This window comes from Balearica regulorum, chromosome 7 (genome assembly GCF_011004875.1).
Source record: "Balearica regulorum gibbericeps isolate bBalReg1 chromosome 7, bBalReg1.pri, whole genome shotgun sequence".
Lineage (NCBI taxonomy): Eukaryota > Metazoa > Chordata > Aves > Gruiformes > Gruidae > Balearica > Balearica regulorum.
This window is the reverse complement of record NC_046190.1, coordinates 36802369-36815632: the sequence shown is the minus strand read 5'-3', so window position 1 is coordinate 36815632 and position 13264 is coordinate 36802369. Positions and strand designations below refer to the sequence as shown.

General features: G+C 54.2%; 1 protein-coding gene across 2 annotated transcripts; it reads left to right on the top strand.

Annotated features, from left to right (window-relative positions):
- The first annotated feature begins 2054 nt into the window (after window positions 1–2054).
- Window positions 2055–12907, top strand: SLC29A3 (solute carrier family 29 member 3). 2 transcript variants are annotated; one of them, XM_075758938.1, is made up of 6 exons: window positions 2055–2104; window positions 2949–3223; window positions 7278–7360; window positions 8129–8355; window positions 9397–9559; window positions 10330–12907. In XM_075758938.1, exons 2-6 carry the CDS (start codon window positions 2975–2977, stop codon window positions 10997–10999), a joined length of 1392 nt encoding a protein of 463 aa, XP_075615053.1. In that variant the 5' UTR covers window positions 2055–2104; window positions 2949–2974; the 3' UTR covers window positions 11000–12907. The 2 variants fall into 2 exon arrangements, with proteins under 2 accessions (XP_075615053.1, XP_075615055.1); XM_075758940.1 differs by lacking the exons at window positions 2055–2104; window positions 2949–3223 and adding an exon at window positions 6808–6981.
- Window positions 12908–13264: the final 357 nt, after the last annotated feature.

Sequence of the window (13264 nt, the reverse complement as noted above, 5' to 3'; positions counted from 1 at the left end):
GCGTCTGATGATCTCCTCTTGAAACACTCGCTTTGCTCGTTCCCCTTACAATTAAGCTGGCTGAGGCTGATAGATTGAATTCAGTCCCCGTGACAGGTTCAAAGTGCGATCTCTAAGCGTCGACAGATTTATTCTGCCAGAGCGAGGATGCCCGGCAGCACCGGAGCAGCCCACATCAGGGTCTCTCTGACTTTTCCATTGCGTGTTTAGGAAATTTCCTTTGGGCTAGTCATGCCGGATTTTACGATTCGCTTCCCGTGAGCTGCTCTGTAAAGCCTGGTTAACAAATTTCAATCTCTTAACCATTACTTTGCCCTTTGCCCCGTTATGCCTCCAGTGCAGCGAGGGCAAGCAGCACTACGGGATGCCCGGTATTCCTTGGGTAACCATGAAAACCCCTTCTGCTCCGGTACAGCTCGCCTTGCTTTCAAACCAGTGCCGTACGTGGGGTTGGGGTGGAGGAGAAGCAGCCTGAACCCCACTTTGAGCATACGGGGGTCCCTAAAAGGGGCTCTGCGTTGCGGAGGGTCTCTTGAGTGTGGGTAATACTGACCCGAGGGGCCGTCACGGCTTCGGTTAAGCGTGGCCTGGCTTTGTTTACCCTGCTCGGCTGTCACGGTCCCTTGTGCTGATGTGATCCGAGGCTCTTCTCCAGCAGTGGGTTTTTTGACATGATAGACGGCAGCAGGTCAGAAATGCCAGGCGAATCCCTCTGAGCTGATGGCTTACTGACTCGGATGGGCTGTGCCATCTCCTCAGGTGCTTTCCCAGCCTGCCATGTCAATGCAGATGAAAATCCCAAGGAGAAACCCATGTGCTCCTCTAAAGCCTTTCCATTCCAGCACATCGCCGGTGGGTTGGTTGCGTGCTTCTGCTTGTTTGCTCGCAAAAGAGGGGGGAAAAAAAATATAGAGCGTGCACGCGTCTTGGGCTATGTTGACACCGGGGTGGCCAAGGCCATCTGATCTGCTCTTCTCGAAGGCTCAGAGAGGCTGGAGATGGCTGGTGGCCGGCCCTGGTTCCCAGGCAGTGGCCAGCTGTGCGTGCACTGGTGCTGCTGGGAGGTGAGGTTTCTGGGTCCGTCTGCGTTTGTCTCATAGGCAGTTGTATATGGAGAAAAATCCAGACTAGACCAGACTCGGGGTGTTCTGCAAACAAATGGAGACTATTTTGCTTTGATGAAGAAAGGCTGGATACAGGTGCAATGGAGGAAGAAGCAAGGAAGAAGACCCAGGTTGGTTGTAATTACCTCAGATACTGGAGATGGGGAAGGCTAAAGGTAAACAGCTGGCAGCAGGAAACGTGAGATGTAAAACTCCACCAATTGCCAACACAAGTGCAAACAAATTGGCAAAGCATCTCTGAGTGTAGGGGAGTTGCAGAAAAGCTGGGCCCCCACCAGCTTAACGTTTTCCTGTGTGGCTGCCCACGTGCCGAGGAGCCAAACCCCTCTTTGGGGAAGGAAAAAGGGAGAGAAGGGTGGAGGAGAGGAAGAAGGCTAATGATGTCTTCCTTCGTAGCCCTATGGTGCCATCAAGGTGAGTGTATAAAGTGTAGTTTGGAGGAAATTGAGGACTTTAGAGTGAAATTCATCCTACTGAGGCACTGTGGGAAGCAAAGCGAGGGGAGGAGGAGCTCTGGTTTGGGGTCCCTCATTCTCCAGAAGATGCTCCCCATTCCCCACCCTCACCACCCCAGCAGGGGATGATGCTCTCAGGCTTTGATGCCCTCCACCAAACCCCAAGCTTTTCTTAGCCCCACGCCAGGAGCCAGGCCGTGAATAACACCGATTTTAAGCGAGCGCTTCTGATTTAAAACCGGGGGGCGGGGGCGGCCGCATCTGCCAGAGGTCAGCTGGAGTAGCGCCAGGCTTCGGAATTTCTTTAAAAAAAGAGGGGGAAAAGCGGTCAAAAAAAACCCCAGAGATAAAGGGGGGGAAAGGATTTGCGGGAGGCCACGCCGCGCTGCACCGCCCCTGGCTTCCCTTCCGGGCCGGGGCCGGGGCTGGGGCCGGGCAGGGGCCACCCCCGCCGGGGCGGAGCGGAGCGGGGCGGAGCGGCCGGGCACGGCGGGGAAGGAGCCGGCGGGGCGGTGCGGAGCCCCTGTAAGTGCTGGGGAGGGGGGGGCAGCGGGCGGGAGGGATGCTGGGCTTCCCCCTCCTCAAACTGAGCGGGTTTCTGGTTTGGGGGTTTTTGGTGGGTGTTTTTTTTTTTTTTTTTTTTTTTTTTTTTTTTTTTTGCAAAATCCCTGATTTCCGGCATTTCGCTCGGCCCTTCCCCGGGGGCGGCTCGGCGAGAGTTTACAGGCCGCTTAGCAAAGCCTGCCGGTGCTGCAGTGGTTGGGCGGGCTGTGCTGCAAGCCCCGGCGTTGCCGCCGTGGTTTATCGTGCCTTGCGCAGCCTCCTGGGCTCGCCTTAGGTATGCGTTAGCTTACGAGTCGTCGTCCGAAGCCCGGTGATGTTCTTCTGTTCGTTTATGAGTCATTTCACAAAGCCTTGACGACGCTGTATTAGTTTACAAGCCGTTTTGCAAAGCCTGGTGGCGTTGCGTCGGTTTACAAGTCGTTTTCGAAAGCCTGCTGGTGGTGTAGTAGTTTCTAGTAGGTTGCTCTGCAAAGCCTGCTGGCGTTGTTAGTTTACAAGCTGTTCGTTTTTTCTGGAGCCTTGTATCAGCTGAGATTTCCTGCTTTTGCAAGGCCACGGGGACAGGTTAATTATTAATTACGGATAGCAACGCGGGTGCTGCCGTGGCTGAACCGTGGCTCGGGTCGCGTCTCCGGTGCCTTTCGGGGACCCAGCCGTCCCCGTGCCGAGCCGGTTCAGCTCACTCATCCGGCCTTTGCTGGGCGATTGCGGGCTAAAGGAGGAGGGAGCCGCACGCAGCGACTTCAAGCAACAGTTTGCAACCCTCGTGTGATAATATCTTTTTTTTTTTTTTTTTTTTTGGTAGTGTTTTTTTTGCAGCGTGCCGGCGCCATGCACCCGGCAGCCGGCGGCTTTCGGCCGGACGAAGAGCCCCTGATCGAGGAGCTCTCAGTGAACAGGTACAGCCAGCAAAAGCCAAGCGACCGCTTACATGGGGCCTACATTATTTTTTTCCTCCTGGGCATCGGGTCCCTACTGCCCTGGAATTTTTTCATCACGGCAAAGCACTACTGGATGTACAAGCTGCAAAACTGCTCGGATCAGGCAAGCCCGGCAGGACAGGCACCGTCCGATCTGCGGGTGAGTGTGTTGCTTTCAAGGCAGAAAAAAAAAAAACTGGTTTCCTTCCTACCCTGCTCTTTTTCCCCTCCACTACCCCAGAAGGTGGGTGAACACACTCTGGAGTTTTGCCTGCTGCAAACCAGGGCTAGTGGTTTATTTAGGGAGCACAAATAGTGGCAAGAAAGATGCTTAAAACTAAAAGGTGTAGCACTTTGTGGTCTGTCTTTTACCTGCATTTGAAGTGCATTTAAAGAATTTGGCCGTAGCTGCCCTATAAGCAAGGCTGCCTTTCATCGGACAACTTCTACGGTGCAAGGTAAAAATCTCTGTGGTTTTTGGGGGTTTTTTTGTACTTCATGCTTGGTGAGCCCCCAGAACCCCTCAGGCCTCTGCACTTTCCCAGCCGGACTCGGCCACAGCTCCGTGTGGGCTGGGACATAAATTGCCCCGAACTTCTGGCCCTGGGGTGAGGCATCGAACGTGTTGTAGGCATTGCTGGCCCTCGCTGGCTGGCGCAGCACACCCTTCGGAGGCGGCTGCGAGGCTTTGCCAGCCCTGGAGCGCGTGGGCTTGCGGTGGTCTCGATTCCCTGGATGCTTTACTGCTTTTCCTTCGAGATCTGGCGGGTGTGACCGGAGTATCTCCTTGCAGCGATAAACATCTGGCTTTTGGCATATGGGATGAGGAGCTTGGCACGGGACGATTGATGGGCAGGCCTTGGGGTGGCAGGCTGGATGGCCTCTTTTTTTTTTTTTTTTTTTTTCCCCTCCCCCAAAAAGCCGCCTTCTCTTGCTCCTCCTGCCACAGCAGGATTATTTCCCTGTGTCCCCCCTGACAAAGCAATGCCATTTCTTTGTGGCTAGAAAAAGCGTCAGTATGATGAGGCTGCGTCCCGTCCTCCTCCGGTTGCCGAGCTTGTTCAGGTGGTTTGGGCACATTTTATTTTTATATAAACACAGAGCCACGTGTGACACCCACGTTTTCTCTCTGATTTCTCGCACCAGTACAGTATCCACGGCTTTTAATTCTAATAGTTGCTAAGCTGGCTGTGTTTTTGATGGGAAGGAAGCAGAGTGTCACCGACAGTGCCTGTACCAGGATGCTGAAGTGCCGGTGTGCTGGTGTAAATCGAGGTACTGGGTGGATTAAACTGACGGAGACGAAGTCCCCGTGGTGCCCGAAGACCACCAATGCTTGCCCCTGTGCTAGCAAGGATGCTCAGAGAGGGGGGGGCGAAGGGTGTTCCGCCAGCACGCAGCGTGATGTCCTCCCACGTTCCCTGCGTCCCACCCACTCCTCGTGGCTTCTGCGTCAGGCTTATCCAAGGCAATTCTTGAAAAAAAACCCCTGTTTTCAAGTGGAATAAGTATCACTAGGTGTCTTCTTCCGGAAAACTCGTGCACAGCTGTATTGCTGGCCAGAGCAGCCATCGGTTTGTTGAAAAGATGTTTCTCCTCTTTCTGCGTGGCCGTGCCGCAATGCTTTTTACTTCCTCCGGTGAAAAGCAACCTGGCTTTTCCATGGTAGCGGAGTCTGATCAAAAATAAACAGTCGGCCCCGTTTCCGCCCCGGAGTGGCGAGCTACGGTGCTGTAGGCTTACCTACAAATGGAGCTCGGCTCTGGAAAGATGTGCCTGTGCCCAGCAGCCTGCTCTTGGCTCCAGGCTTCTCGCTGCTGCTAATTTCACGCCCCGTGCTCCAGGTAATGCTCCGGTGCCTTCAGCTGCCGCCGTGGGCCTGGATTGCTTTTCCAGCCCGGCAGGAGCCCGGCTGCCAAGTCCAGGCTGGAGCAGAATAAAAACTACTTTGCAAAGGCATCTCGGCGAATCTGGCCAATGCCGGCGACTAATTTGCCACCGTGATGCTTTGTTCTTGTTTGGGTTTTGGTGGTTTTTTATGGTCCCAAGCGTGTGCTGTGCATCATGGCAGCGTGTTTGAAGATGCTGTCGTTAATACAGGGTCAGACACCTCCGTGACGCACCTCGGCTCTGCGACTGAGGGATGACACCCTCTCCTGTGGGAGGCAGGTGTCAGGTTTGCTTTGTGGGTTGTTATTATTATTATTTATTATTAGCCAGGAAAGGTGTGACAGTCTTTCAGCATCGATATTTCTCCTGTAGAACCGTGGCGGTGATGGGGAGCTTGGTCCTTGAGTCGGCCGGTCGGGCGGGCTCAGCGGAAAGGGAGAAGAAGGAGGTACAACTTGTGTAGCCAACAATGTCTGTGATGGGTGGGAGCACCCACGCAGGGAGAAGAGTTACCATCTGGGCTGGATTAACACCTACCGAGCAGGAGCGTAGCGGTGAGATGCGGATGGAGCCTGATATTTTCCGTTGGTCCGGGCATGGATTAGATTTGCCACCAGCCATTCTGCTGCCGCATTAAACCCGCGGTGTGAAGGCTTTCCTTTTTCGCAGGAACAACAGCGATTGAAGCCTTTCTACTTGGCTTTTCTTTTCCAGCAGGGTTTGGCCCTGGTAAAATCTCCCAGTGCAGTTGCAGGCTCCTCGGTCTCTTAAATACTTCCCCAGTCCTCTTCCCACCGCTGGTGTGAGCACGTTTGCTGGGAACGGATGAATGTTTCCCCGTGGTGCTCAAAATGCAGCATCTCTGCTGGATTACTTCAAGTCCACTTCTGTTTGGTGGAAAGCATTATAAAGTCTTTTTTCCTCCTCGAAAGAAAAAGAAAATTGATTTGGAAGTATATTCAATATCCCCGGGCTGGTTTGAGGGTTTATTTTAAGTAGGTTGGCAAATAAGCCTTAGTTTTTAGCAGCCAACTTTGCATTTTGCTTTGTCTTCTCTCCTGTAATTCATCATATGGCCGTAGAGCTTTGGGCCTCCTGCTTCGCCAAGCCGACGCTGCGAGTGCAGGCGGTTTTGTCTCCATCTATAGGGACCCTCTAGGAGCGATTGTTAGATTTCCTGTTGCTTACGGTAAAGCTCCTGATAGGGAAGAATAAACGAACGTGCTTGTAAACTGATTAAAAGACTACGATGTAAAGCTGCAAAAAAAAAAAAAAAGGTAAGTAACACGCAGAGAAAACGTGCCAAGTGCCTTCTCGTGTGCGATGCGGCCCCATCTCTGTAGCTAGGTAACTGCAGAAAATGAAAGCCGATCGTGATGGGAGTGGATATGTAGGTCATCCTCTTTGCGAGCGTCGTCCTACCTGCTGGCTGAGATTCCCGCAGAAAAACCAGAGGATTAAGCACCTCGAGGGGAGGAGATGGAGCAGACACGCTTTAACGGCATAATACATAAAATGGATTGAAAATGTAAGCGCTTGGCTGCAATCTTGGCAGAGAAATCTCTCTCTCTCTCTCTCTCTCTGCTGTGGTTATTGCTTTCTGCGTGCCCAGCCTGACCCCCGTGCGAGGCGGGCTGGGGAATATTGACCGATGCTGCAGCCAGCTTGCTCGGATGATATACGGGTCCCCAGAGTAAGTGTGTGTTGAGTCTCAATACAGTTTCTCGATGAGTTTCGTGTGTGCAGAGAGGGAGACCGGGAGGGAAGATAACGTCCCCGTGCCCTCGCTCGGGCTGCTTTTGCTCGAGCAAGTTCTCAGGTGTGGTGACTCGGTCGCTCTGCGTGGAGAGGGATGTGTGGGTTTGCTAGCTGTCATGGGCTTTCGAGGCTCTTGGCTAATAATATTAACACTTTTGTGTCCCGATTTATAAAAACCAGCCCTCACGGAGCTCAGGTAGGTTGAAATGTTCAGGGGGTTTTTCCAGGATGCCAGAGCCAGCAGGAGAAATTCAGACTTCCTTATTTCAGGTATTTCCTTCACCATTTTTGCTTCTGAATTTGTTACGTCCGTAATTTCCTGGGATGTCCCAGGGTTGTTGCAGAATGAAAAAGCCGCGGGGGCCCGTTCCCACTGCCTGTTGTCCTGAGCAGCTTTGCAACGTGTGCCATGGTGCAACGAGGTGTGGACGCCTACATCCTCACTCCCCATGCGTGCCGTACCGTGCTGTATTTAGGACCTGAGATTCACGTGTTGTTCCTCCCTCACCATTTTTTCTTTTTGGGGTTTTTTTTTTTTTTCTTTTTCTTTGTTTTTTTCCTGGCAGGACTTTTTTGAGAGTTACATCTCCATTGCTTCAACCGTGCCCTCGGTGCTGTGCCTGATCGGAAACTTCTTGCTCGTCAACAAGTAAGTGCTGCTCCGTTCCCGGGTGCGCTAGCCGCGGCTCTCCCCGCTTTTGCCCGCGTCGTTCCTGCGGTTCTCCAGCTTCCTCTGAAAAATGCCATCATTGTCACCGGGGGACCGGCTGAGGAGAGCTGGGCTCATCCAGGCAGAGCAATGCCTTGCTCTGGTCCTACCCGCTGCCGAGCTGGGTTAAGAAATGGACCATCTGTGCCTCGTTGCAAGCTTGACTTAAAATCTAAAATAGCCGCCTCCCCTCGTTTGTACCGTGCCTTATCCCAGATCCAGCTCCGTCTGCAGGCAGAGAGGAGTGTGTTTGTGTGCTCCCCCCCTCCCTCTCTCCCTCGCCCCCTCCGTCCTGCCCCCAGGCCAGCCCACCCGGTCTCCCAGCCGGGTAATAAGTGACCTCCGTGCTCAAACAACTCGTTAACGTGCCTGGGATTGCTTTCACCCAGCCTGCCGCGTTTCCCAGGCGGGTTTTATCGCTGCCGCTGTACGTCGCTGCAGCGATGCGGATAGCTCCTGATTTCTGGGAGGAATGGATATTTACAGCTCGGTTGGGCTTAGACTTAGCCCTGCTGATGGCAAAAGTTGGAAATGGCAGAGTTAACGCCTAAAGGCTTCTAGAAAAATCATTAGTTTTTATTCCTCATCTCCCCCCGCCTTTCTTTCTTTTCTTTCATCCTTCTCGCAGCACGGGAGTTGGTGTCCTCAGCGTCGCACCTTCACGTTATACTTTTACACGCAGAAATCTCTCCTTCCCCTTGTCCCCAGGGTGCCCGCCAGTGTCCGGATCCTGTCCTCCCTCTTTGTCATGCTGGTCGTCTTCCTGGTGATCACGATGCTGGTGAAGGTCGACACGTCCGCCTGGACCACCGGCTTCTTCGCCCTCACCATCGGCTGCGTGGTGGTCGTCAGCAGCGCCTCGACCGTCTTCAGCAGCAGCATCTTCGGTCTGAGCAGCCTCTTCCCCATGAAGAACTTGCAGGCGCTGATCTCGGGTTGGTGTCCCCCAGCCGCGCCGTCCCGCTGGGATCGTGCTCTTGGGTTTTCTGTGGTTGGGTGGTTGGTTTTCTTTCTCTGCTGCGTCTGGTGTTTCATCATGGGGGGATTGTTTTAGAAACTTAACTTTGCCTTAAAGATAAAGGGAAGTTGCTGAAGGAAAAACAGGCTCGGTCACATGAGCTTTCATTTCTGTAAATACCCATAAACCAAAGTGCTGAGGGCTCAGCAGAGGCGAGGAGAGCGGTGGTCCTTCACCATCCCTGCCTGGAGGGCGAACACCCTGCAGGGCAGCTCCAGCCAGCTTGACCCTGGTTGGTTGTTCTGTGTGGGGAGGAGGGCGGAAGGAGAGATGTCCCTCAGCTCCTCTGTTTGCAGCTGGGGGAATCTTCGACTTCGCATTGTCTCCTCCTTGCTGTTCAGCGTTTCCACGCGTTTCCATGAGTGATGAGGGGCGCGTTGGGAGCCGTGAGTGATGAGCTCCCTGGAGGTTTGATAACATTATAAATGTGCTGTGGAACGCCTGACAAACCAAGAGGGGATGGGGAAAAAATCAAGACGGAGAAATTTTTCCCGGGGCTGCGACAGGAGTGTTTTAATGAGTTTAGCCCAGCGGGGGAGATCGGTGCGTCCCTGAGATGACGTACCTGTTGCTGGTGGCCTGGGTCCCCATCTGGGGGAGTGCAGAAGAGAGGCGGTTGGCTACGTGCCGGGGGAAAGCCAGGCTTAGGCTCTGGGCAGGGTTTGGACCTTCTCTGCAGGACTCGGCACGTGCAAGCCCAAGGGGTCGGGTCCCATCCTGACCCTTGCACAGTGCTGTGGCTGTGTTGGAATGGATGCAGGGTGCGACCCGGGCTGTGATGCAGCCCCACAAATAGCTGTGTTGCAACGAGGCGTGGAAATGGAGATGAGGTGGGGGGTCAAAGTCCTCTGCATCAAAGTCCTCCTCGCTGGAGGTGCTGTGGGTCGCACTCTGCCACCTCGATGTCCCTCACTTGTGTCCTGGGCGCTGAGCTCCGGCTCTCTGGTCCCTTATGCAGGCCAGGCCATGGGCGGCACGATCAGCGCCATCGCCGCCGTGATAGACCTGGCGGCAGCGGCCGATGTTACGGACAGCGCCCTGGCCTACTTCCTCACCGCCGACATCTTCATCGTCATCTGCATCATGGTGTACCTCCTCCTTCCCAGGCTGGAGTACTCCAGGTGCGTGCAGCAGCCTGCCACGGGCATCCCGCGAGCAGGGCTCGGGAGGGTTTGCTACTGTCGATGCCGAGTCGGGGTGCTGGGGGGGGACCCATGGGATGTTTGCAGTGCCGGTCCCTGCCCCGCCATCCCATCCCACCACGTGCTCCGGTGCTGTGCCGCCACCAGCCACGCTTCCCCATTTGACCGAAACCACAGACCGAAACTGGGCGCCTGCCCCGGCGCGTGCTGAGTTTCTGGCAAACCTCCCCGGGGGGAGCGGGGTGCTGGCGCCAGGGCTTCTGAAATGCGTGAAGTCAGCAGAGAGCTGGGATCTCAACCCCCCGCAGCAGGGGGGGTTGGAACTAGATGATCTTTAAGGTCCCTTCCAACCCAAACCATCCTGTGATTCTGTGATCTGGAAGCAGCCGGCCAGGTGGGTCCCCGTAGGGCGTCCGTATCCGCGACGTCAGGCGCTGATGTGCGCGACCCTTGGTCTTGTCGGTGCTTGCGAGCCCCGAAACCACCTGGCCCCCCCCCAAATGCCTGCATGCAGTAGGTTCCCCCTGCGAACCACCGAGGGTGTAAAGGGATCCCCGAGGTGGTGGGTCCCTGAGGGTCACCTCTCCGTATGAGGCGGGAGCTGGAGGTGTGATGGGGTCACTGCAACCGCTTTTGCTGGATTCAGTGGACGTCCTTGTGTCGCCAACTTCTCTCCTGCTCGCTCTCCAAATCTCTGCGTTTTCCACACGCGCACTTGGCTAATAATCTCCCTCCTTCTCTTTTTCCAGGTATTACATGAGCAGCCTGAAGCAGAGCCCATCTCTGGCCACCGTGCCGCCCAACAGCTCCACGGAGGATGAGGACGAGCCAGCAGGCACCACAAATACCTCCTTCCTCGCAAAAAGCACAAGCATCCCCCCACTCCGCCCCATCCTGCAGAAGACCGCCCTCCTCGGCTTCTGTCTCTTCTATGTCTTCTTCATCTCCATCATCATCTTCCCTTCTCTCTCCTCCAACATCAAGTCGGTCAGCAAGTCCTCGGGAAGCCTGTGGAGCACCAAGTACTTTGTGCCCCTCACCAGTTTCCTCCTCTACAACTTTGCCGACTGGTGCGGGAGGCAGATCACCGCCTGGATCCAGGTGCCCGGCCCCAGGAGCAAGCTGCTGCCCGCCCTTGTCCTCCTCAGGACAGTCTTCCTCCCTCTCTTCATCCTCAGCAACTACCAACCCCGGGCTCACATCCAGACGGTGGTCTTCAACCTAGATGTCTACCCAGTGGTCTTCACGGCGCTGCTGGGGCTGAGCAATGGCTATCTGGGGACGCTGGTCATCATCTACGGCCCCAAGATGGTGCCGAAAGAGCTGGCCGAGGCGGCGGGGGTGGTGATGACGTTTTACCTCATGCTGGGCCTGGCTGTGGGGTCCGCCTGCTCCGTTCTCATTGTCCACCTCGTGTAGGGGAGCAGCTGCAGGGGATGCCCTCAGTGTGCGGTGCTGCTGTTTGGGTGCTTAGGTTTGGGTTTTTTCCCCCAAAATAAGCCAGGCACGCCATGGTTTTGGGGCAGGCTGCCTGTCTTGGGTTGGGGGTGAGTCGCATCCAGGGGGAAAGTCCCCCTTCTGGGAAGGGGTGTCCGCTGTGCTTGGGAGGTCCCGTCAGACCTTTGTCCCTCCCCACCTTGACCGGAGCAAACAGACCAAAAAAAAAAAGCCTCGTCCTCCCCAGGGAGCTCAGGGAAGCACCGGGGGTCACAGGGAAACCTGTCCCTCACGCCACTTCTGGTGGGCAAGGGTGGCTTGCTGGTGCCACCACGCTGGTTTTAAGCTGAAACTGGGGGGGGGGTTGACAGCACTTTGGGTTTTGCTGCCTCCTTGTTCCGAGTTTAGCCCTGCAGTGTTTTGGTGGTCTCAGGGGCATCACCCTTCATCCAGCCGTGACTGGTGGTGTTGGGCTAAAGGGAATTTGAGCCCTGGAGCACCTTCAAGTGGCTAGCAGCCACACCGGGGAGCAGGGCACCATTTAGGGGGGGATTTCATAAATTCATGCCACAAAAAAGCATATATAAGGGAAAACCTGTCCACTTTGATCTCTGCTTGCTTTAATTTTTCCAGTTAAGATTGAATTGAAGGATCATCCAGCTCCCGGCATGGTGCTACTAGTGCCAAGGCTGTATGTCGTGGCCAACCGGAGACCATTTCTCCTGCTGTGACCGCGGTGTGATGGTCGCGGACGCCAACTTGCACATCTGCAGCTGTACCTCAAAGGAGGCAGAATGCTAAGTGGTCCCAACCTAAGGTTTTTAAGGTGCCTTTATTCTGCGCTGAGAAAGGTCTCTAAAAGCCGGGGAGGAGTATTAGAGAGGCTCGGATGTGATGTTCGCAGCAGAAAGCTGATTAATTTAGGTAGACAGGCGGCATATGGTCTCCAGATGCTTTCGGAGGGGGTGAGCCATTGTGACACACAAAAAGATGGCCCACCCAGAGAGGACTGCCTTTTAAAGTCACTGAAGCTTCCATGTGCAAATGCAGCCTGGACTTAATACAATTATTGCATTTATTTTTGCAAATTGGGTGGATTTATGGTCTAGGAGAGGTGAACTGGTAAGCAAGGATGTAATGGTATAACTTGGCATTGCAGCTGATGTCTCAGGGATGCTATTGATGGAAAATACTACCTTTAAGACTGGGTTATGAGCAGATGCTCTGTTCGTGGGATGCTCTCTCGGCATCTCCTTCTTGACCGAGTAGCAGTGAAGCTACTGCGGGTGGTGGTTTGTTTTTTTTTGTTTTTTTTAATAGAAATCCTTTCCGGTGTTTAGCTTGGTCTCGTTGGCAATGCACGCACAGTTTTGCTTTATGACTGATTTTTATTTAAACATAAAATCCAGACACGAGGGGAAAATTTACAGGGTGTGCGGTACCGAGGAGCAGCTCTACAGCATGTGACTGTGCACGTGCGGGCTCTTAATCCTGCTGCTTTGGTAGGTTTGCAGCCCTTCAGCCCTCGACACTTGGCCAGGGGCTGCTTTGGCCAATGTTGACCCAGGTGAAGGTCCACCTCAGCTTGAAGGGCAGCTGGTGGCAACTGGAGCGTTGCTTGGGGTAATGCAGTAGTCACTCGTGGTTGAAAAACCCAAGGCAACCTCCTGTTGGCCACCGAAACATCTCTTTGTGGCCTTCAGTGCTTCCTACTCGAGAGCCTGCACCGTGGTCTGCTCTCCTCAACTCGTGCGTTTCTCCCGGTCCCAAGTACGATGAGATTCTGCTCGTTCTGCTGACTGCTCCGTCGTGTTACAGACCAAATACCTCTTGAGACAAAACTTAATTATCCGGTACCGTTGCTAATAAAGTTGATTCTCGATACTGTTCGACTCCTGGTGTCTGGAGTGATTTCTCTTGGAGGTGCGCAGATGCGTGCACTTTCAGTTTGCATTTTTCCGTCTGCTTATCCTTCCCTCCCAGCTTGGATTGTAAGCTGGGAGAAATCGCTGACAAGGGCCAGGTGAAGGAGCCCTGAAAAAATTGCCGTGAGAGCCCAGGTATTCTAATTTAACATCTCCAAATGACCTGAAGGTAGGTGCAGAGAGCGTACTTACTGCATCTGCAGGGGAAGCAAGCAAAAAGGGAATTTAGCCTTTGGTTTTTTGTGGTATTCAGCTAAGGAAAGTTAGAGAAATGAGAGGAAAAATCAATACAGGCTCAAATTGGGCGAGAATCAGGTCTGAG

Excerpts from the sequence above, each read along its gene's own strand:
- SLC29A3 (XM_075758938.1), top strand. The coding sequence starts at position 2,975 with ATGCACCCGGCAGCCGGCGGCTTTCGGCCGGACGAAGAGCCCCTGATC. Across the intron at positions 3,224-7,277 it reads AGGCACCGTCCGATCTGCGG|GACTTTTTTGAGAGTTACAT; the intron begins GTGAGTGTGTTG and ends TTTTCCTGGCAG. Across the intron at positions 7,361-8,128 it reads AACTTCTTGCTCGTCAACAA|GGTGCCCGCCAGTGTCCGGA; the intron begins GTAAGTGCTGCT and ends CCTTGTCCCCAG.